The sequence below is a fragment of the Erpetoichthys calabaricus genome, chromosome 11 (assembly GCF_900747795.2).
Source record: "Erpetoichthys calabaricus chromosome 11, fErpCal1.3, whole genome shotgun sequence".
Classification (NCBI taxonomy): Eukaryota; Metazoa; Chordata; class Cladistia; order Polypteriformes; family Polypteridae; genus Erpetoichthys; species Erpetoichthys calabaricus.
In genome coordinates this window covers 106,075,990-106,101,140 of record NC_041404.2, presented here as the reverse complement: position 1 = coordinate 106,101,140, position 25,151 = coordinate 106,075,990, and the positions used below count along the sequence as shown (strand labels likewise).

The 25,151-nt window shown below is 41.3% G+C and overlaps 1 protein-coding gene across 1 annotated transcript in view; it reads left to right on the top strand.

The window, feature by feature from the left end:
* Positions 1–23,540, top strand: part of LOC114642624 (oocyte zinc finger protein XlCOF6-like) — a 29,155-nt gene extending 5,615 nt beyond the window's left edge. Inside the window, exons 2-4 of the mRNA XM_028791493.2 lie at positions 15,151–15,873; positions 19,509–23,411; positions 23,446–23,540. Of these exons, the coding sequence (XP_028647326.1) occupies positions 15,162–15,873; positions 19,509–21,010 (2,214 nt within the window). The 5' untranslated portion in view covers positions 15,151–15,161 and the 3' untranslated portion in view covers positions 21,011–23,411; positions 23,446–23,540. The remainder of the gene's footprint in view (positions 1–15,150; positions 15,874–19,508; positions 23,412–23,445) is intronic.
* The last annotated feature ends 1,611 nt before the right edge of the window (positions 23,541–25,151 follow it).

The following is a 25,151-nucleotide window of genomic DNA, read 5'->3' as shown; positions in this document are numbered from 1 at the left end:
TGGCTTCACCGTTCATGAATGAGCGACCAATTGATATCGTTGCGCCAATTATAAGAAGAGAGTTTCATATAGAGCGGGTTTTGCGCGATCTGCAAGATCCTTTATTGCTCCTGGAGGAAATTATTTTCGAAAGATACCGCTTTAGCCAAGGGGGAATATTGTACCTCAAAGATTTATTACCACCTTATATTCGAAGTCAAACTAGGCGAGGTTGGGCTCTCACAACCACACAGACAGTATGCATTGCTTTGAGGTTTTTTGCAAGCGGCACTTTTTTGTATACTGTAGGCGATGCGGAAAATCTATCTAAAAGTGCAGTTTGCCAGGCAATTCGTAAAGTCTGTTTGGCTCTGAAATATTTCCTTTGGGTTTTCATAGTGTTTCTTGGACACCTGAGTGTGCAGACAATAATAGGTGTCAATGGTCGTCTTTTGGACAACTGTCAAGTCATCAGTCTTCCCCAACTAGACTGAGAGACCATTTAAAGGCTTTTGCAGGTGTTTTGAATTAATTAGCTGATTACGAGTGTGGCACCAGGTGTCTTCAATATTGAACCTTTTCACAATATTCAAATTTTCCGAGATACAGTAATCCCTCCTCGATCGCGGGGGGTTGTATTCCAGAACCCCTCGCGAAAGGTGAAAATCCGTGAAGTAGAAATCATATGTTTATACTAGCCAACCCGCAGCGTACCATACGCCGCATAATCAGGCCGCTTTTTTAATGATTTTTAAGCACAGGGACAAAATTAACATTTGAAAAATCGATGATGTAATAAATCACCAAGAAAAGTAACATTTCATGTGCCCACACCCAACTTGTCACCTGAGTCGTTTTCTTCTTTGCACAGTCCACATGCACGTGTGAGTCACATAGACTTTTCATTGTTGTTTGCGGTTTTGGCTGCTTTTCTTTATATAATCCACCAAGTCACCCGACCATGGGGTAGTACCGGTGGGGGGGAAGGGGCGGGGTTAGCGGGTGTGTACAAAGGGCAAGAATCAGTGTGAGCGTATGACCCGCTAGCCGTGTTTTTGAAATTTTGGCCCTGTGCCTTATTAATTGTCATCACAAAGGCAAATCTAACAGGAAATTGTCTTCGTGTTAAAGGAAAAGGCAAATTATCCGCGACAAACAAACTGTTTTACACGGTGCATACCTGCCGCATAATCGCGCCGCTTTTTTAATGTTTTTTAAGCAGAGGGAAAAAAAATGAACATTTGCAAAATCCGTAACGCTGCTTTCAGTAAGTACAATGCACACGCATTTAATTTGTCGGCCACTTTTTGCCAGCCGTCTTTTCTGGTTTGGGCTGCTTTTACAGTGTTACAGGTTGTGCATATTAAATCTTGAAATCCTTCGAGTAACTGTGGTCCACAGCTCTCCCAGCAAAGGCCAATTAATCACCGCGCTCGCGGCTTAGCAAGGGGGCGTGGTGACTGTAGCGAGCCGCAGGGCAGTCTGCGTTGTGGCCGTTTCTCACCTAAGTGCACAGGGGAGAGACTGCCCACATCCATGATCATTCCTGTGGCTAATGGGCTGCAGCTGCCATGTCCTCTCCGCATATATAGAGAAGCGCGAGCAGGTTAAGGAGGAAAAAGAAAGAACGAAAAAGAGAAAGGAGAAGGAAACGGGAGGCAGAAGGAAGCAGGAAGGCTAGGAAGCCGGTGCGGATGAGCGCGTGAGCGCTCGCAGGCAGCTGTGTGGAAGCCTGGGTGTTAGGCCGACACACAGGAGTCGTAGTAGTGGTCGGTCCCGCTGAGTGAACGAGTAGTGGGGGTGACCAGTGAAGGGCGACTGGCCGTGTAAGGCCAAGAAGGCAGCGGGAGTCGGGAGGCTTGGAAGTAGGAGTCCCAAAGTGAGCGTCCTGGCCTTAGGAATTAAAGCCAAGTCTCGATCGGGAGAGCGAAACCGAAGCCAGGGATCGGGGAGCATCCAGATCAGTCATGTGGAGAGAAGGTCAGCTGCATGTAGGGCGACTCACCTGTAGAACAGCCCAGATGGGTGTAGCAGGGGAGCCGCCAGGCTAAACAGAAGACACCGGGCTTTTTGGTTTTAACATTGCTTCCTGTACTATTTTACCTCGTGGTTTTTAGAAGAGTTTTTCCTAATGGATTTTAACCTCCACGTTTGTTCGTTTGGTTTTTCACTTGCTTTTTTGTGGATTTATTTATTTAAAGAAGACATTGGAATGCCCTACTACACTTTAGTTTGAACACTGTTTTGTTCTATTTTAATAAAAGCACTGTTTGCTCATTGTTATTGCCTCACTGTCTAGCTCATCGGTGACATTACCGACGGTGTTGGGTTCAAGGGCTCCCTAACAGAAGAGGGGAGCATGGAGCCGAACCTGCATCGTCACAGTAACTAATTAACTAACACACACCCACCCACCCAGCTTGTGTGAAAAAAAATGTGCCGTTCTTTCATCATTTTGTGGCAGGCTATGAAAGACTTGCTGATCATGTTTTTTAGACTCAATATACATTGGCTTTTCACTCAGAGCGAGGGCGCGCATTCATTTCGGATTATTACATCCAGCTAGTCTGCTAGACTAATCTGCTACACGGCTGCGTTTGAAAAACCGACTTATCCCGGATGAGTTTCACCGGCATTAATGATTAGGAATCTGGTTGGAACAAAACCCTGCATCCACAGGGGTTCACCAGGACCGAGTTTGGGAAACACTGCTGAACACAGACGAAACCGACTCAGGTGAGGAGTTGGGGCGGGCAAAGTGGTTGCAGCTATTGATTATTCAGTGTTGTTTGCCTGGGTGTCTGATCTGCTTGACTGGATCATAAATAAAACAATGTGAAGGCAATGTCACAGGTGATCCTGTGGTATAGCGGTCCACAGCTCCCCTTCAAAAGGCCATTTTTAAATAAATAATCCAAGCCCCTCGCTACGCTGTGAGTGCGAGGAAGTGTGGCTGAAACGGTTTCCGGGTGGAGTCGTGCTGCAGGCATTTCTCCCCTGTGCGGTGTATGAGCGAGTGAGGAGAGACGGAAAGCCGGTACGTTAGAGTGAGCAAGAGCAGGCTCGAAGATAATGTGTTCCTGTGGTATAGCGGGTCCATAGCTCCCATTCAAAAGGCCATTTTTAATCAGGCGACTGACAGTAGTGGAGTCAGGCGCAGAGAAGGTCAGCTGGTGAGAGTGTGTCTCGACTGTTGCAGGGTCTGCATCGGTGAAGCAGGTGAGACGCTAATGAAAAAGAGGCACAAGGCTTATTGGTTTTCTTCATTGTGTTTTAACCTCAGTTTTAAAGGATTGCGCGTCTCTCTCTCTCTCTCTCGGGCTGCCTGTGTGTGTGTGCGGCTCTCTCTCTCGCGCTGCCTGTGTGTATGCCTCTGTCTCCCTGGCGCTGTCTGTGTGGGTGCACGGCTCTCTCTCTCTCGTGCTGTCTGTGTATGCCTCTGTGTCTCTCTGGCGCTGCCTGTGTGTGTGCGCGGCTCTTTCTCTCTCGCGCTGCCTGTGTGTGTGCACGCGGCTCTCTCTCTCTCTCTCTCTCTCTCTCTCTCGTGCGCGCGCTGCCTCTGTGTCTCTCTGGCGCTGCCTGTGTGTACGCGTCTCTCTCTCTCGCGCTGCCTGTGTGTGAACCAAGGTTCCACTGAGGTTGACTAGTGAAAAGTCAACGTGGCTCAGAGCTGCAAGTGGACTGTGGCACAGACAAACAGAAATGACGGCATGTTTTCCGAGGGGTCGCGTCCGAGTTGGTGGGTGTGGCTCTGCGAGTTTTCGTCGTATCCAATGGTCTAAGAGTTGGTGGGTGTGGCTCCTTCCTGCATGCGCCATTGGCGTCTTACTTCTCAGCGGCTTAGTGAATTATATATATATCTATACTAATATAAGGCAAAGCCCTCACTGACTGACTGACTCACTCATCACTAATTCTCCAACTTCCTGTGTAGGTAGAAGGCTGAAATTTGGCAGGCTCATTCCTTACAGCTTACTTACAAAAGTTAGGCAGGTTTCATTTCGAAATTCTACGCGTAATGGTCATAACTGGAACCTGTTTTTTGTCCATATACTCTAATGGAGGAGGCGGAGTCACGCATCATGCCTCCTACGTAATCACGTGAACTAAAAACGAAGAGATTTACAGCACGAGTCAAACGCGGGAAAGAAGGTAAATGACGTTAATTTTTGAGTGTCTTTTAATACTGTGTAAGCATACATACTGTATTAACACATATGCAATTAAACGTGTGCATTTACGGGGTGATTTCTCAGGCTTAAAAGGTCGCCTTTTATCAAACACGGGAACAAAGGTAAATGACATTGTTGAGTGTCTTTTAATACTGTGTAAGCATACATATTAACACGTGCAATTAAACGTGTGTATTTACGGGGCGATTTCTCAGGCTTAAAAGCTCTCCTTTTATTAAAAAGGTAAATGCTAACTGTTTTCATTCTGAAGGGCACAAACCACGTTAGATTTCAGCCGTTAAACGCGCAAAGATGCCGGTACACCAGATAAATTAGCACAACATATTATCAGTTGTATTGTATGCTTACAATACATATAGAAATGTGTTAATCGTTAACTAATAGTATGGGATGGTGTTTTTCGACTCGTGCCTTGATTTAAAGGATTCCATGTCTTGGTGGGTTTGCGTAGCTTATTGTCAATATCTTTACAGCTCTTTTTAAGACTTAATTTAAAAAGGTTTTGTTCTTAATAAAAATTTAAAAGCAGTACTTCGCCGGTGCGAAGCGCGGGGATTTGAGCGACTGACGCATACAGACATATTCATGAGTGCAGGTACTTCGGAAAGAAAGCACAGTGTAAACCTAAAGTTTAAATTAAGTTCATAGACCTACAAAAGGTTGCCATTGATTTCAGGCAAGATTGCTTTTCTCCTGTACAACTATACGTTGCATTCTCAAGAGTGTGCTTGCACGGCTTGGTCATAATGCAACCGGAGTGCTGAACTGACAACGTGGTATACAAACAGAACTATAACAATCGTAAAAAAAGAAGAAAAAAAAGGCGAAGAACCCTTTAATAAAAAGACTCCTTCCTTGGCGTTCGTTTATAAAACAGCGGAAAAGCTGTGTTAAGGCTGCTTCACAAAAAAACTGATCCTTAATATAGATATAGATATACAGTGGTGTGAAAAACTATTTGCCCCCTTCCTGATTTCTTATTCTTTTGCATGTTTGTCACACAAAATGTTTCTGATCATCAAACACATTTAACCATTAGTCAAATATAACACAAGTAAACACAAAATGCAGTTTGTAAATGGTTGTTTTTATTATTTAGGGAGAAAAAAAAATCCAAACCTACATGGCCCTGTGTGAAAAAGTAATTGCCCCCGAACCTAATAACTGGTTGGGCCACCCTTAGCAGCAATAACTGCAATCAAGCGTTTGCGATAACTTGCAGTGAGTCTTTTACAGCGCTCTGGAGGAATTTTGGCCCACTCATCTTTGCAAAATTGTTGTAATTCAGCTTTATTTGAGGGTTTTCTAGCATGAACCGCCTTTTTAAGGTCATGCCATAGCATCTCAATTGGATTCAGGTCAGGACTTTGACTAGGCCACTCCAAAGTCGTCTTTTTGTTTTTCTTCAGCCATTCAGAAGTGGATTTGCTGGTGTGTTTTGGGTCATTGTCCTGTTGCAGCACCCAAGATCGCTTCAGCTTGAGTTGACGAACAGATGGCCGGACATTCTCCTTCAGGATTTTTTGGTAGACAGTAGAATTCATGGTTCCATCTATCACAGCAAGCCTTCCAGGTCCTGAAGCAGCAAAACAACCCCAGACCATCACACTACCACCACCATATTTTACTGTTGGTATGATGTTCTTTTTCTGAAATGCTGTGTTCCTTTTACGCCAGATGTAACGGGACATTTGCCTTCCAAAAAGTTCAACTTTTGTCTCATCAGTCCACAAGGTATTTTCCCAAAAGTCTTGGCAATCATTGAGATGTTTCTTAGCAAAATTGAGACGAGCCCTAATGTTCTTTTTGCTTAACAGTGGTTTGCGTCTTGGAAATCTGCCATGCAGGCCGTTTTTGCCCAGTCTCTTTCTTATGGTGGAGTCGTGAACACTGACCTTAATTGAGGCAAGTGAGGCCTGCAGTTCTTTAGACGTTGTCCTGGGGTCTTTTGTGACCTCTCGGATGAGTCGTCTCTGCGCTCTTGGGGTAATTTTGGTCTGCCGGCCACTCCTGGGAAGGTTCACCACTGTTCCATGTTTTTGCCATTTGTGGATAATGGCTCTCACTGTGGTTCGCTGGAGTCCCAAAGCTTTAGAAATGGCTTTATAACCTTTACCAGACTGATAGATCTCAATTACTTCTGTTCTCATTTGTTCCTGAATTTCTTTGGATCTTGGCATGATGTCTAGCTTTTGAGGTGCTTTTGGTCTACTTCTCTGTGTCAGGCAGCTCCTATTTAAGTGATTTCTTGATTGAAACAGGTGTGGCAGTAATCAGGCCTGGGGGTGGCTACGGAAATTGATCTCAGGTGTGATACACCACAGGTTATTTTTTAACAAGGGGGCAATTACTTTTTCACACAGGGCCATGTAGGTTTGGATTTTTTTTCTCCCTAAATAATAAAAACCATCATTTACAAACTGCATTTTGTGTTTACTTGTGTTATATTTGACTAATGGTTAAATGTGTTTGATGATCAGAAACATTTTGTTTGACAAACATGCAAAAGAATAAGAAATCAGGAAGGGGGCAAATAGTTTTTCACACCACTGTAAGACTACTTCTGTTTTTCTTTTTGACATGTGTTGATGAGGTGCTTCGGGGGAGAGATGGAACCATTACGTTTTTGGTCCTAGTATTCTATGCACACAGAGTGATTGCTAAAGATATACCTAAAATAAATCTAAGATTCACATAGATTCCTCATAGGGTTATGTAAAACACTAACCTAGTAAAAGATATATTTATCAGCACATGATACGATATCTTAATTTTCTGAGGAGTTATTCCTGATATGAGACGTTGCAGTGCTAAACTAAAATAATACACTAACCTTGCTGAAAAGGTTTATAAGAATTTTTCATCTTTTAACTTTATGCCTTTTTGAGATCAGTTTGCCTTCTACTTACAGTGGTGTGAAAAATTATTTGCCCCCTTCCTGATTTCTTATTCTTTTGCATGTTTGTCACACAAAATGTTTCTGATCATCAAACACATTTAACCATTAGTCAAATATAACACAAGTAAACACAAAATGCAGTTTGTAAATGATGGTTTTTATTATTTAGGGAGAAAAAAAATCCAAACCTACATGGCCCTGTGTGAAAAAGTAATTGCCCCCTTGTTAAAAAATAACCTGTGGTGTATCACACCTGAGATCAATTTCCGTAGCCACCCCCAGGCCTGATTACTGCCACACCTGTTTCAATCAAGAAATCACTTAAATAGGAGCTGCCTGACACAGAGAAGTAGACCAAAAGCACCTCAAAAGCTAGACATCATGCCAAGATCCAAAGAAATTCAGGAACAAATGAGAACAGAAGTAATTGAGATCTATCAGTCTGGTAAAGGTTATAAAGCCATTTCTAAAGCTTTGGGACTCCAGCGAACCACAGTGAGAGCCATTATCCACAAATGGCAAAAACATGGAACAGTGGTGAACCTTCCCAGGAGTGGCCGGCCGACCAAAATTACCCCAAGAGCGCAGAGACGACTCATCCAAGAGGTCACAAAAGACCCCAGGACAACGTCTAAAGAACTGCAGGCCTCACTTGCCTCAATTAAGGTCAGTGTTCACGACTCCACCATAAGAAAGAGACTGGGCAAAAATGGCCTGCATCGCAGATTTCCAAGACGCAAACCACTGTTAAGCAAAAAGAACATTAGGGCTCGTCTCAATTTTGCTAAGAAACATCTCAATGATTGCCAAGACTTTTGGGAAAATACCTTGTGGACTGATGAGACAAAGTTGAACTTTTTGGAAGGCAAATGTCCCGTTACATCTGGCGTAAAAGGAACACAGCATTTCAGAAAAAGAACATCATACCAACAGTAAAATATGGTGGTGGTAGTGTGATGGTCTGGGGTTGTTTTGCTGCTTCAGGACCTGGAAGGCTTGCTGTGATAGATGGAACCATGAATTCTAGATAGATAGATAGATAAGTATCTATCTATCTATCTAGAATTCATGGTTCCATCTATCACTTCTACTGTCTACCAAAAAATCCTGAAGGAGAATGTCCGGTCATCTGTTCGTCAACTCAAGCTGAAGCGATCTTGGGTGCTGCAACAGGACAATGACCCAAAACACACCAGCAAATCCACCTCTGAATGGCTGAAGAAAAACAAAATGAAGACTTTGGAGTGGCCTAGTCAAAGTCCTGACCTGAATCCAATTGAGATGCTATGGCATGACCTTAAAAAGGCGGTTCATGCTAGAAAACCCTCATATAAAGCTGAATTACAACAATTTTGCAAAGATGAATGGGCCAAAATTCCTCCAGAGCGCTGTGAAAGACTCATTGCAAGTTATCGCAAACGCTTGATTGCAGTTATTGCTGCTAAGGGTGGCCTAACCAGTTATTAGGTTTAGGGGGCAATTACTTTTTCACACAGGGCCATGTAGGTTTGGATTTTTTTTTTCTCCCTAAATAATAAAAACCACCATTTACAAACTGCATTTTGTGTTTACTTGTGTTATATTTGACTAATGGTTAAATGTGTTTGATGATCAGAAACATTTTGTGTGACAAACATGCAAAAGAATAAGAAATCAGGAAGGGGGCAAATAGTTTTTCACACCACTGTACTTAGCTATTCACAGTAACAGAAATTTTGACCAGGGGTGCCCAAACTTTTGAATGCCACAGGTGTGCATTATAGGTTATACTGTATATGTTCTATACCATCATATGCCTTTGTGATGGTCCCTCCTCCCTAGTTGCTTCCAGGAGTGTTTGGAACTGTCTATAGTCGTAAACCGAGATGAGCTGGGCAAATGAGGACACACACACACACACAGTCAACAATGGATTGGTATAAAATGTTCAGTGCTTCTATTAAATAAAACTCAAAGTGCAAGTAATGTCAAGTGGAAGTTTAAAATATTCCATGAAACAAGGTTAAAATCCAGGGCAAACTTCTGGTTTTCAAAACCACAAGCTTCAGTGCCTTTCTAAAACCAACACCTCTTCAAGTTTACACTGTACGGATTCCTCAACACAGGGAGACATCCACCAGCATACGCAGACAACCCTTAATCCAGGTCGGGTCCCTGTTGCCCGTCCATCCGCCTTTGCAGGGTGCCATGCTGAGCGCTGCTTCTTGATCCCTCTACAGTGCAGTCCATTGGGCTTTCATAGGAGTCTCCTGGAGCACATGGTCGCTCATACTGCAAAAGTGCTCAATAGGAGCATCGTTAAGCATAAAGCTTGAGACAGATTCTGATCGCAGTTTTGACTCTATTGAACATGATGTGTTTGATAAAGGACTTGATGCTATGCTTGATGTGTAACTACTGCTTTTAATATAACTTTGAAGCATCGTGACATGCAATTTTGTAGTTCAAGGGTCTTGAGTTCAATTATTATACCCAGATGCTCTCTGCTACATGTTGTCCTTGTGTTAGTTTACTGAGCAGTGCTGTTTTAATTACACTTTAGAGTACCAACAGTTTTTCTTGGCATACCTGTGAGTACCATTATGCTGTAATTGTGCCTCTTGATGTTTCATGTGAAGTGTGCAAACACATGAGAGAAGAAAAAAAGATGTTTCAGCTAGTGCCTTGTTCACAGTATAATCCGCCATACACACAGGCAAGCGCACACCCCCACCAAAGGGATCAACTGCATGTGCAATATTTTTAACCATGCCAAACAGGATAACTTTGTAATTTTTTTTTTTACTTTTCTGTGTTTCTCTTTTTTTATCAAAAAAAAAATTGCTTTTTTGGTTGGGTGTGCGTTTTGTAATTTTATTTATAAAGCACAAGATTCAAAGCACAAACATTCTGTTTCATATCCCCCATCACTCCCACCATCACTTTTTGTCACATGAATGAACGAAAACAGGCTAATATTCAAATTAGATTTTACTGGGGTTGCCTATAAAGTAGATGATTGTAGGTGACTGTAAAAATTCAATTAATTGTACCAAATGGCCATCAAAACTTAAACATGTAATCATGTTTTTTGTCACTGAAATAAACTGAGTGGCTTAATGTAATTGCAAATCAAAGTACCCTAAGTTCTTGTCAATAAGCCGCGGCTTATCTAAGGAAAAAAGTTGTGAAAATGAAAAAATAGAATATCGGCTTATACATAAGTCCGGCTTATACATCCATCGCGGGGGTTGCGTTCCAGAGCCACCCGCGAAATAAGAATATCCGCGAAGTAGAAACCATATGTTTATATGGTTATTTTTATATTGTCATGCTTGGGTCACAGATTTGCGCAGAAACACAGGAGGTTGTAGAGAGACAGGAACGTTATTCAAACACTGCAAACAAACATTTGTCTCTTTTTCAAAAGTTTAAACTGTGCTCCATGACAAGACAGAAATGACAGTTCCGTCTCACAATTAAAAGAATGCAAACATATCTTCCTCTTCAAAGGAGTGAAGCAAACAAATCAATATGTCTGTTTGGCTTTTAAGTATGCGAAGCACCGCGGCACAAAGCTGTTGAAGGCGGCAGCTCACACCCCCTCCGTCAGGAGCAGACAAAGAGAGAGAGAGGGAGAGTTTGTTTTTCAGTCAAAAATCAATACGTGCCCTTCGAGCTTTTAAGTATGCGAAGCACTGTGCAGCATGTCTTTTCAGGAATCAGCTTTACAAAAGATAGCAACGTGAAGATAATCTTTCAGCATTTTTAGACGAGCGTCCGTATCGTCTAGGTGTGCAAACAGCCCCCCTGCTCAATCCCCATACGTCAGGATCACAGATAGTCAGCGCAAGAGAGACAGAACAGTAAGCCGGGTAGCTTCTCAGCCATCTGCCAATAGCGTCCCTTGTATGAAATCAACTGGGCAAACCAACTGAGGAAGCATGTACCAGAAATTAAAAGACCCATTGTCTGCAGAAATCCGCGATATATATTTAAATATGCTTACATATAAAATGACAATTTAAATGACCGCTACGCGCTCGTGTTGACTCGGCGACGCCCAGAGCAGAAAGAACGCGCTCCGGCCGCTCCAACCGCGCCATGCGGGGAGTGAGAGAGACGGCAATATCTCACACTCTCTCCCCCCTTAAAGAAATTAAATGGGCGCGAGTGAGACCACTGACCTCCCTCCCTTCTATTAGTTATAGGTTATAGTACGTTCGGCTTATCCATGAGTCCGGCTTATCTATGATACGATTTTATTTTAAAAATTCGTATGATTTTTGGTCTCCGGCTAATACATGAGTCCGGCTTATAGACAAGAACTTAGGGTATAAAAAATGATCTAAGCATTTAATCATGATTCCTGTTTACTGTGTGATATGCATTTTATGCATGCAAGATAATGTCACCATCCAGTCAGAATCTGCTTTTAGCTGTCCATCCAAATTCTAAAATTGACAATATTGATCATTATGCTACTCTTCATATGGGTTGTTGTCTGATTATTGTTTAAATTGACAATTGTCCCCCTCATCTCTTCACCACCTCCATCACACTGAATGTTTGACAAGACAGACTCAGACAAGTGTTTTAATCAAGTATTTTAATAAGGTTATGAAAACACTGACAAATGACCTGCGCAAAATGATTTCAAAATGCCATCAGTTTGAAGTTATTAAAAATCACCTTCTGCTAATATAGTACTCCTATTATTCACTATTTTGTTTTTAAATGTTTTTGTTTTGTTGTTAAATGTTAGTTTTAAGAGAAATACTGTCATCTCTCCTGAGTTTCTCCTGGATAGGCTTTCTATATTGCAGCCGTACCGTCTCTGTCCAGCATTCCAACCCCAAACCTATCCATCTGTTTTCTTTCTCTGCATAACTGATCACCACAAATTGTAATTTGTAAAAATTTTCAAAAAAAAAAAAATCGAAAATGAAAAACTTACAACTGTATGAAGCTAAATGGAGTTGGGTGGATGAAATAAAAATAACTGCTAACCTGGTAGAAGAAGGTGATGTTATGCACAGTTCAAATATCAAGTCAGGACATGGCTAAGAGAGGTTTGAAAGACAGATTTAGAAAAAAGTTTGAAATTCTGCAGAACGTGAGTTGTAGTAATGTACAAACAGAAATGTAATATGAATGATCTTTCTTTTAGAACTGATAAAATTGTATTAGTTGAAAATTATAGGAAACAAGCTCCATTGGTATGTTTATTTTTACACGTGCAAACAAATGAAACTGTTAAAATGTCCAACAACCAAGTTTCTCGAAGCTGTTCCTGTTTAGCTGAAGTACAGTACATTATTTTTGATTAACCCTTGACAAATAGATTAAAACGCAAGCACGCTGCGCATTAGCATGTATTCACAAGTTCCTGTATCACAAATGGACGTTTGTGACTTGCATTCCCTTCTTGAAATGTTGGTGCCATACAATTTTTAATTCCCATTTATTTGACTTTGGACTCTTGCCGATTGGCTTATTCTAGGTTTACAGATATGTAGCTCAGTGCAGAGTAGTATGAGAGACAGTCTGTTAACATTAGAATTACCAGAGCCAACAAAAAAACTCGGAAATCCGGCCCACCTTAAATCCCTTCGCACCTCTCCGTCAATGTGCTTTGTCTTCTAAATGTGTCTAAGACCAAGCAGCAAGTAGCCTGCTTATACCATCCCCCCCCACCGCCACAGAACGGGCAAGAAGTTCTCCCAGTTCCTGCCTTGATTGATTATCTGGGAGTGAGCTGCCCAGAATTGTAAGGGGAAATAATTTGTGTGTTTTGTGTGTACAACAATCTGTGTAAAAACATTGTTAAAACAAATGTTTTTCATGTTTTAGTAATAAATAACAAAATGTAGACGTGTACTATATAATGTGTGAAGGCTGATGGCCAAATATCAAATAAACACTTTCACAAAAGGTGCAAGTACAACCTCTGTGGTGTAGCGGTAAACCGGCTCCCTGGGAAATTTACCGTTTTGAGTAGTGAGCTGCTCTTATTCTTAATATTATACAGTAAAAACCATACATTTGATTTGTCTGTAACAGCCAGTGTAAATTTATAGCACTTGTAGTGAAAGTTAGCTTTTTTTTTCTTCACTTTTATTCTCTCGATCACGATACAACAAACAAACCCCCCCACCTCCGATCTGACGCGGTTACTTTTTAACTGAAACTGGGAATAACTGTAGATGTGAGTGGTGTTTTGAGACAATGGAAATGGAAATTCTCTGATCTGGAGGGATGAGTGTTTTATTGAGTGTTTTCACACTGAATTTGTATACACCTTATGGTCCATGATGTCAAAGCCGCACTGACAAAATGAAAAACATAGAGTATATATTATATTTGGAATTATTCATTTTATGACCTGTATAGTACATTTTGGAAAACATTGGCACTGATGCAACATTAATCATATTCATTCGCATAACATCTTGCGGTTGTAATCAGTGACCGCGTTTTTTTTTTTCTTTTTTTTCTCCACGATCTTGCCAGTGTCCACTTTTGAGTGCACGTTACTGTTTTTGTACTCCAGGACATGCAGGGGAAAGAATAGTACAGAGAGGTCAGTTCTGCACTATAGGCAATCATCGGATTCAAATGTTAACAGTTCACACACAACCAAGGGCCGTCCTTTCTACATTTACGATGTGTACCTGTTGCAATGTGTACACTTCTGTCTTTGCTGTGGTTACTATTACACTGAAGGGGCATTGATCATTGATCATGAAGCAGTGATCTTGGAACAGGAGCTTCTCGATATTGCATCCTCTTTTGCTTTATCCATCGCCTTTTCTTTTAAGAAGTGACAACGAAGCTCCTCTGCAAGGTGAGCAAAGAACACTCTTCATTTCTCAGTGGCCCCAGTGCATGCCTTGCACAGTACATGTGCGTTGATCGCTGCCAAGTCAAATGTGTTATAGCACAAGCAACCGGCCACCTGAATGCTCCTGCTTGCACTGAATAAGCTCACGTCTTCTTGCAGTACAAACTGTGAGATAGACAAAACTGTATCCTGAGGTTTGGCTGCACAGAACTCCCTTTATTTAAAAAAACCCATCCGATTTTTCAGGTACCTTGCCAAAATAAAGTTTTGGTGTCTTGTAGTTCACAATAATAGCCACATATGAAGGACACCATTGTATTTTGATAGTTTACATATTATTTCCTTGTTTTTTTCTCACTTGCCTGGATTGAGCGATCACTTTTTAAACATTAGAACCTTTCCAGAGAAAACACAAAAATGTCCACAAACATTTCGGTGGTAAAACATTGTTCATTTTCCCGAGTTCCATTTTGTGCTCTTCATATTCCATGTAATTGGCTGCTTGTACGTTTATGTAAGCTTGAAAGAAATCTTTTGATTATGAATTGGCTAGAGTTAAGTGGTGATGTATGTTAGACCAGGAGTTTTCAGGTACAATTTTTAGGTCCTGCTAAAGTTTCAGGTTTATGTCAATTTTTTTTCTTTTTAATTGGATGACCTCAATTAAGCAAGCTGTTATTTCAGTTTTTTTTTGGTCATCCCAGAAATAAAAAAAAATATCAGTGTTTATTTAGACTCAATACTGGATTAAGCAAGCATTTAAGTGTGTTTGACAGGGATGAAGGCTTTTTTTTTTTCAATATATATTGCATACCAGAGATGTGAAATATCTGGTGGTCTACCAGTCTTTGTGAATCTGTAGTTTAATGATCTGGAATTAAAAACTGATAAGCATCCATTCTACCGGTCTCATGATTTCATGTAAAACAGAGCTAATAAAGTTTATACTTTGATGGAAATATACGATGGTGAAAGCTGTGAACGGCAAACATTTCAAGAGTCCATAGCAAAATCTCACCTTACACATGTTGCATAGTCCATGTAAAGTTATCCAGTCATATTCTTAAAACTTGCACAATGTGCATTATATTATTACTATAATGACTCATCCATCTTTTCTTGCAGCATATTTTTACAAATTACATTTTGAATTGTATACTGTGTACATTCCTATTGTGATTTGCTTTCAAGTTCCTACTTTTAAATTAGTTCATGCTCTTCTATTAAAGTTTGCATACTATTTTCTTTCTCTACAGATGAAACCAGAATGGTCGTTATTAAAGAAAAAAACCTGAATAAGGAATTCTGCATGCCTAATAAGGGTGTTCTTGACCTGAGCTCTACAGGAAGGCAAGAGGAGACCTCTGAAATTGTCAGCCTTGCACAGGAGAAAGCTACTGTAAAGGACAGTGACTTGTCTTTGCTCAGAAGCATGGAAATGAGACCTAACCGCCTTAAAATGGAAACTGGCAATTTGAAGTCTGTCCACTGCAAAAAGAATCAGAGTAAATTTAAATTGCCTCCGTTGAAACATGAGGCTACTGACACGCAGTGTGTCAGTATGAAGGAGGAGGAGGATTGCGAGCTAGATATTGTTGAAATGGAAGCAGATGACAATGAGGTGCAGCCGGTCTCTGTAAAAGAAGAAGACTGCGAGCTCAAAATTGTTCAAGTGGATCAAGACTCTGATGATGAAGCTATATACATGAAACAGGAAGACTGTGAGCTAAATATCATCCAAGTAGAACAAGACTCTGATGAAGAATCTGTATATCTGAAACAGGAAGACTGTGATCAAGAGTCTGCTTATTTTAGTACAGCCAGTCGTGTAAGATACTCCATAAATATGCAAGGAGAGACGACTGAGATGGGTGCAGATGTGGAGTCGCATGAACTTGATACACTAGATTGGGATGATGGGAGGTCTGAAGATGACTCTTCTGGGCTAAGATATGAGGAAGAAGCATCGTGCAGTACAGGTAATGCTCTGTTGATGCTAAGAAGTAGTTCTTTCATAAAAAGTTAGCATTGGTGCCACAGAATTAATACTGAGGTCATTATTTTTGGTCAAGAGTAATGTTATAATTCTTATTTGCTGCTCTGTTGTTTCTGTAGCCATTTGGCTGATGCCATTAATAAACAGTGGTGGCTTTCATAAATTATTTCCTTTTAAAGTTATTAGTGTATTGCCAATCTTTTGTTGTGTTTTTTTAGGGGTCCTATGATTTCCGCGATGCGGAAAACTCGAAAGGAGTTAACACACAGAAGCGGATTTTAGATTTAAAAACAGAAAAGTGCGGAATTTAGCGACTGAAGGGGTGACTGTTACAAAATTTCCCAATAAATTAAACTTTTGAAAAATCTGTAGTTTCATTCAGACACTATTTTCTAGTTTGCTGTTTTTCAAGTGAACGCAATTCTTTGTAGAGGCACGACTGAATTTCTTGTGTGCTTCTTTCCTGTATGCTTTCTCGTTAAAGGCACGCAAATTAGCTGCACGAGACAGAAATGTTGAAACGAGCAGTATTAGATACCCTAACTACGTCGAAAAAACTAAAACATGAGCTTAACTGCAAAATTGAGGGCACAACAATATCCCAGTGACTTTTACAAATCTGGACAACAACTTTTCTGTAAGTTTTATCAGCATACAATAGACTGGACATGAAAAGATACTTGCAATGACCATGTCAAATCTAAAGCCCATCTCAAGAACAAGGATAAATTAAGAATCAAAAGTGTTCCCTTTCAGATACAGTGGGGCAAAAAAGTATTTAGTCAGCCACCAATTGTGCAAGTTCTCCCACTTAAAAAGATGAGGCCTGTAATTTTCATCATAGGTATACCTCAACTATGAGAGACAAAATGAGAAAAAAAAATCCAGAAAATCACATTGTCTGATTTTTAAAGAACTCCTCCACTTGAGGCAGGATCTCGCTCCCAACCCTGAGAGGGCACTCCACCCTTTTCCAGCTTAGGACCATGGTCTCGGATTTGGAGGTGCTGATTCCCATCCCAGCCACTTCACACTCGGCTGCGAACCGATCCAGAGAGAGCTGAAGGTCACGGCCTGATGAAGCAAACAGGACAACATAATCTGCAAAAAGCAGTGACCCAATCCCGAGTCCACCAAACCGGACCCCCTCAACGCCCTGGCTGCGCCTAGAAATTCTGTCCATAAAAGTGATGAACAGAATCGGTGACAAAGGGCAGCCCTGGCGAAGTCCAACTCTCACTGGAAACGGGTTGGACTTCCTGCCGGCAATTCGGACCAAGTTCTGGCACCGATCGTACAGGGACCGAACAGCCCTTATCATGTGGTCCAGTACCCCCCACAGGATTCCCCTAGGGACACGGTCGAATGCCTTTTCCAAGTCCACAAAACACATGTAGACTGGTTGGGCAAACTCCCATGTACCCTTCCAGGACCCTTCTAAGGATGTAGAGCTGGTCCACTGTTCCGCGACCAGGACGAAAACCACACTGTTCCTCCTGAATCCGAGGCTCGACTATCTGACGAACCCTTCTCTCCAGGACCCCCGAATAGACTTTTCCAGGGAGGCTGAGGAATGTAATCCCTCTGTAGTTGGAACACACCCTCCGGTCCCCTTTCTTAAAGAGGGGGACCACCACCCCGGTCTGCCAATCCAGAGGCACTGTCCCTGATGTCCATGCGATGTTGCAGAGGCATGTCAACCAAGACAGTCCTACAACATCCAGAGCCTTGAGGAACTCCAGGCGTATCTCATCCACCCCTGGGGCCCTGCCACCAAGGAGTTTTTTTTGACCACCTCGGTGACCTCAGTCCCAGAGATGGGGGAGCCATCTTCCTCATTGGAAGACATGTTAGTTAAATTGAGGAGGTCTTTGAAGTACTCCCACACCCCCCTCTCCCCCCCCCCCCCCCCCCCCCCCCGCCAACCAACAACATCCCCAGTCAAGGTCAGCTGCACTGCACTGCTTCCCCTTCCTGAGATGCCGGATGGTGGACCAGAATCACCTCGAAGCCGTCCGAAAGTCGTTCTCCATGGCCCCCCCAAACTCCTCCCATGCCTGAGTTTTTGCCTCAGCAAACACCAAAGCCGCATTCCGCTTGCCCTGCCGGTACATATCAGCTGCCTCCAGAGTCTCACAGGACAAAAGGGTCCTGTAGGACTCCTCCTTCTTCAGCTTGACGGCATCCCACACTGCCGGTGTCCACCAATGGGTTCGGGGATTGCCGCCACGACAGGTACTGACCACCTTACGGCCACAGCTCCGGTCAGCTGCCTCAACAATAGAGGCACGGAACATGGCCCATTCAGACTCGATATCCCCCACCTCTCTCGGGATGTGGTCGAAGTTCTGCCGGAGGTGGGAGTTGAAGCTACTTCTGACAGGGGGCTCTGCCAGACGTTCCCAGCAGACCCTCACAACACGTTTGGGCCTACCAGGCCTGACCGGCATCCTCCCCCACCATTGAAGCCAACTCACCACCAGGTGGTGATCAGTTGACAGCTCCGCCCCTCTCTTCACCTGAGTGTCCAAGACATGTGGCCACAAGTCCGATAACACGACCACAAAGTTGATCATCGAACGGAGGCCTAGGGTGTCCTGGTGCCAAGTGCACATATGAACACCCCTATGCTTGAACATGGTGTTTGTTATGGACAATCCGTGATGAGCACAGAAGTCCAATAACAAAACACCGCTCGGGTTCAGATCGGGGGGGCCATTCCTCCCAGTCACACCCTTCCAGGTCTCACTGTCATTGCCCACGTGAGCATTGAAGTCTCCCAGCAGAACGAGGGAGTCCCCAGAAGGTATGCCCTCTAGCACCCCCCTCCAGGGACTCCAAAAAGGGTGGGTACTCTGAACTGCTGTTCGGTGCATACACACAAACAACAGTTAGGACCCGTCCCCCAACCCGAAGGCGGAGGGAGGCTACCCTCTGGTCCACCGGGGTAAACCCCAATGAACAGGCTCTAAGTCGGGGGGCAATAAGTATACCCACACCCGCTCGGCGCCTCTCACCGGGGGCAACTCCAGAGTGGTAGAGTGTCCAGCACCTCTCAAGGAGATTGGTTCCAGAGTCCAAGCTGTGCGTCGAGGTGAGTCCGACTATATCTAGCCGGAACCTCTCAACCTCGCGCACTAGCTCAGGCTCCTTCCCCTTCAGAGAGGTGACCTTCCATGTCCCAAGAGCCAGCTTCTGTAGCTGAGGATCGGACCGCCAAGGTCCCCACCTTCGGCCACCACCCAACTCACACTGCACCCGACCTCCTTTGCCCCTCCCATAGGTGGTGAGCCCATGGGATGTTTCTACATCAGAGGAAAAAAGGAAGAAATACAAAATTACAACATTTCATTTGTTGACAAATATAAGTATGAACTTTAAGCACTTGTGTAATTTTAACAAAGTTGACATTTAAATTTACAATTTTGATGCTTACTCTTTTAAGTAATATATATTCATTGACAAATGATTGCATTTTTCTCTCATTATTTTGCTATTAATTAGAGGCTGTTTCTGTTTATTAAATGTATTTATTAGTAGCACAAGGTTTTTTTTTTGTTTTTTTTTTTTTTACCTGAGCTTTTTGTTTAACATGCTACTCTTGCTTTGTATTTTTAGTTATGATGAACAGGAATATTCCAAGAAACTCCAACATGACGTTTGGCCAAATTGATGGCATAGTGCGGGAACCAGAAATAATAGACCCTTCCCAGGAAGTTGTCTGTGAAAAGTATAGTTGTGGTGTATGTGGGAGAACATTTACACGAAAAGGTAACCTTCAGCACCATGAGAAACTTCATACTGGAGAGAAACCATATGGTTGTGAAGAATGTGGGAAGAGTTTTGCTGATAAATGTCGCCTACTTATACACCAGAGAATTCACAGTGTAGAAAAACCTTACGCTTGTCCTGATTGTGGGAAGGCATTTACACAAAAGCAACATCTGCAGTTTCATCAGAAAATTCACACTATTGCATTATGCTGTACCAAGTGTGGGAAGAAGTTCCCTGACAAACACAGTCTTCAGGTACACCGAAAACTTCATACTGAAGATTTTATCTATGCTTGCACAGACTGTGGAAAAATGTTTGCAAAAGAAACACACTTGGAAGTGCATCGACGAATTCACACAGGGGAGAAACCGTATTGTTGTCCTCAGTGTGACAAGCGGTTCAAAGATAAGCATTGTCTCCAGCAACATGTTAAGAATCATAATAGAGATAAGCTGTATGGTTGTTCTTTGTGTGGGAAAAAGTTTACTTCAAAACGTAATCATCAACAGCATCAGTGGATTCACACTGGAGAGAAACCATATCAATGCCCTGAATGTGGAAAGGGCTTCAGCAAAAAATGCTATCTTCAGCAGCACCAGTGGATTCACACCGGGAAGAAACAGTACTGCTGTAACGAATGTGGGAAGACATTTGCGAAAAAAGATAGCCTTCAAATACATCAACGAGTTCACACTGGAGAAAAGCCTTACTGTTGTTCAGAGTGTGGGAAGAGGTTCACTGACAAATGCATACTCCAAGAGCACCAAAGAATTCATACTGGGGAAAAGCCATACTGTTGTACTCAGTGTGATAAAAAGTTTACATCAAAGCGTAATCTTAAACGGCATCAGTGGGTTCATACTGGTGAGAAACCATACTGGTGTACAGAATGTTGGAAGGGGTTCAGTAAAAAAGAATGCTTTCAGATACACCAGAGGATTCACACTGGAGAAAAGCCATTTTGTTGCAATGAGTGTGGAAAAAAATTCACATCAAATAGTAATCTTAAACAACACCAATGGATACACATGGTGGATAAACCATACACATGTGCAGAATGTGGGAAAGGATTCATCAAAAGATGTTACCTTAAGCAGCACCAATGGGTCCACAGGAGAAAAAATGTATACTGCTGCATAGACTGTGGAAATAATTTTATCGAAAAACGTGGTGCTCAGCGACATGAAGAAGGTCAAAGTACTGAAAAGCCACGTCGCTGCAATAAATGTAAGAATATGGCTTCTGACCCAGTCTTAAAGGGCAGTACTGATGTGAAGCCTGCAACAAACCATTCTCTAGAAATGCAGAAAAAAATAAAGCGAAGTCCTAAATCTGAAACTCCTTAGCAACTGTAATATAAGGTCATTTTTCATTATAAGTCCTTTCATTTTAGTCAAGGATTCTGTAACCATACTTCCCTAATAATCTGCAATTTTCAGAGCACATTTATGCAGAACATAACCTGCTATTTGCAAACTCAATGAGTCGTCGTATACAGTGGGTGTATAAAAAAGAATCACCCCCTTAATATATTCTTTTTTTGCTTTACAGCCTTAAATGTAAACATACAAACCAATATTTTTCCAGCTTTACTTACTCAATGCAAAGTGAAAAATATCACACAGCTTCAGTTCAGAAGAATTTAAAAAAATAACAAATACTGAATAAAGGATCACCCCCCTCCCAAACAATATTTTTAAACTCAAATCGGGTGTAAGTAACCACCATTTCTATTGCAGACCATGGTTACTGGCTTCCACCTGTGATCAGTTGTAATCTGTGTGATTAATGAAGCATTAAAACAGCTGTTCCTGGAGCATTGCCTTGCTTGGTAGCGCAACTGACAGCAAGTAACTGACAATGGGTGGCAAGTCACTTTCAAAAGATCTCCGGGATAGACTTGTGGACAGACATAAGGCAGGAGATGGATACAAAAAAATCTCAAAAGGCTTTATCAATCCCAAGGAGCACAGTGCAGTCCATAATAAAGAAGTGGCAAGTGTTTGATACTACTAGGACCCTCCCTGGATCTGGCCGTCCCTCCAAACTGGATGGAAGAGCAAGGAGGAAACTGGTAAGAGAGGCTACCAAGAGGCCAATGGCCACTTTGAAGGAGTTACAGGATTTTATGGCAAAGAGTGGTCATTGTGTGCATGTGACAACAATTTCACAAGCGCTCCACAATTGTGGCTTGTTCGGGAGGGTAGCAAGGAAAAAGCCACTTCTCAAGAAAGGCCACATTAAGGCTCGTTTGAGCTTTGCCAGAATGTACCTTGAAGATTCTGATGCCAAGTGGAAAATGGACCAAAATCAAACTATTTGGCCTCAATACCAAACAGTACACCTGGTGGAAATCCAATGCAGCTCACCATCCACAACACACCATACCTACAGTAAAGCGTGGAGGTGGCAGTATCATGTTGTGGGGGTGTTTCTATGTCACAGGGCTTGGGGATGTCGTCAGGGTAGAAGGAAAAATGGATGGGGCAAATTAGTCAAATTCTTGAGGAAAACCTGCTACTCTGTGCCAGAAAGTTGAAGATGGACAGAATGTTCACCTTTCAACACGTCAACGACCTGAAGAGCACAGCAAAACTGACCACACAGTGGTTGAAGGAGAAAAAAGTGAATGACCCCATGTGGCCCAGTCAGAGTCCAGACCTAAATCTCATTGAATATATGTGGAAAGATTTGAAGATAGCAGTCCACCAACGCTCACCATCCAATTTGACCAAACTTGAACAGCACTGTAAAGAAGAGTGGGTAAATATTGTTCAATCTAGATGTGCAAAGTTGATAGAGAATTATCCGAACAGACTCAAGGCTGTCAATAAAGCAAAAGGTGGTTCAACAAAATATTGAAATTGGGGGGGGATCCTTTATTAATCTCAGTAGGTCTTGTTTTTGATTTTTTTTAATCTTTCTGAACTGTAGCTGTGATATCTTTCACTTGGATGTTATAGATTGCATTGAGTAAGTAAAGCTGGAAAAAATATTGATTTGTATGTTTTTCATTTAAGGCTGTAAAGCAAAAAAATGGGAATAATTCTAAGGGGGTGATTCTTTTCTATGCCCACTGTATATTCTGATATTAAGTGGTGCATCTGTCCTTGTTGAAACTGGTCATCACTTCAAGCATACATCCTTGTATCAAAAAAAAAAAAAAAAACACACCACCAGGCATTGTTAAAGTTTGGTCAACATTTTACCAGAAAGAAAGTAATAGAAAGAAGTGAGATTTCTCAATGACGATGTAGCTTGTGCTAAAATTAGTAAAGCACAAATGTATGTTTAACGTTTTTTTTTTTTTTTTCTCATTGTTTTCATTTTTGGAAAAGGAAGTAAAGCAATTTTTTATCCATCTGAATTTAAAAGCAAAGTATTAGTTTCATCAGTCATGCTCCCTTTTTTTCAGTGTTTTTAAAGGCTGCATTTTTTTTTTTTTTTTTTTTTTTTTTTTTTTTTTGAAAAATGCAAGCCTGTTAGAAGTAAAATATTAAATTTACTTGCATTTGTTTAGGCAACATAATAGCTGAAATACCACAGTGCTGACGGGATAGGTTTCAGTCAGCCACTCACAACCCTTAATTGTGTTAAACAGGGTTGAGAGTAACATGTTGATAGCTAAGAAGTAAAACTCCCAAGAACATGAAAATAATGCAGTAGGTTAAAGTAACTTCATTATAGCATTATTGGTGAGGCATAGTGCTTTCATGTTTGCACCTATTCGTTTCCTCTAGAGAGCTGGTTATCAAACTGTAAATTGACCCAGGAATTTAAGTGAATGCAACCTCCTTGTAGGCTGATCTTGTACTAAAAAAGCAGTTTGAAAAATAAATGATTATATTGAAATTCAAGGCAGATACCAGAAACACAGCGTCATATACTGTGTTCGACAGTATATAAGAAAACATGCATGTTATAAGATAGGTATCCTAACATGTCATTTCCCTGTCATTTCTTGAGTATTTATATAATCCTTACAGGATGGAAAAAAATCACTAAGTAAGATGAATGCCAGAGCAGTAGAAACATGTCCTCGTATCTTAACTGGTGTTAGCTGCAGAACCAATAATGAAACCATCTGCTACATTAAATGTGAATTAAATATGCATTCAAAGATAATAACTAAATTTTTTTTTAAAAGTATGCATTTTTATGATAGTAATTCAAGGGTGAGACTAGGAAAATGTAGGAATAGAGAATTGATGTAGATGGCAACGATGTACTGACTTTTCAATATAGGTTTCACTACTTTTTCTGATGGTTCTGAGGAAGAATGATTCAAAAGAAAATAATGGAATTATCTCAACCGTGTCCTCTTAGTACATAAAAAGAAAGCAAATATACACAACTAAAATACTGATTTGAGTAAATGTACCTTGTTTATGACGGTGGTTTTCAGTCATTCTTGGCAGGCCTCCCATAGCTGCAAGTTCTTACTCCAACCATTTTCATGATCAGTGTCATTCTTACTTTTAATTGATATCATTGTTTTGTTATCTAGCCTACACATTTCTTAGAAAATACATATTTGTATTCTTTACTAAAAGCTTTAAAAGCTTACTACTTTTGTTTTCTTTTTTAATTTACCCTTTTCTGTAGAATTTGCTGTCCAAAAAATACTGTTGATTAGCAGTGAGCAGTGCAGACCTACATTGAAGTCTACATTAACCCGGTAACTCGGATCATTGTCCCATTTTCTCTCATCAGAATAAGGGTTTACAAGGCATTTTTGAAGCTGAGTTTCTGTGAATAACCTGGTTATTAAAGTGCATGTAGATCATGGTTACCTAACTGTGCATGTCCTTTCACAGGCTAATCATTAATGCCAAATAGGATTTATATTTGCATATGTATAACTTTAGACATTTTTTTATATAAATATTGTCCATATATAAATATTTTTAGACATGTGGTGTTAACTATGTATTTTTGCACTACAATATTCAGTAGTGAATTACATATGTTTATTGTGAAAACATTGTATATTATGCACATTCCTGTTGCTAATGCACAAACAGTGCTTTACTACTGAATATGCAAATAGCAGGTAAAGCCTACTTTTGAAGTTTGGTTGGACATTTTCAGAAATTTGTTTTGTAAATCCAAATTTCTATGTGAAGAAAGGGGAATTTCTGTGAAACTCACGCACATTTCATAGTTGTAGTTTTCTCAGCTATACTTTTAAACACAGGAACGGTTTTTCATTAAAATGAAAAGCAAAAGAAGAAATGGTGTACTTACATTTGTTTGTCAGTTTTTCTGCAATGCCCTTAATGTCTGAAGTGAGGCTTTGAGCAACCTGTGGACAATTTTTAGAGTCACCAGTTAACCATATACACGTCTTTGATACTGTACTTTAAAGCACCTGGGTGGAAAACCAAGTGCTTATTCCATTCAGACCAAAACCATGCTGAGAATCAAACTCAAGTCCCTGGAGGTGTAAAGCAGCAGTGTAAACAACTATAATTTTGACTTGCAAAG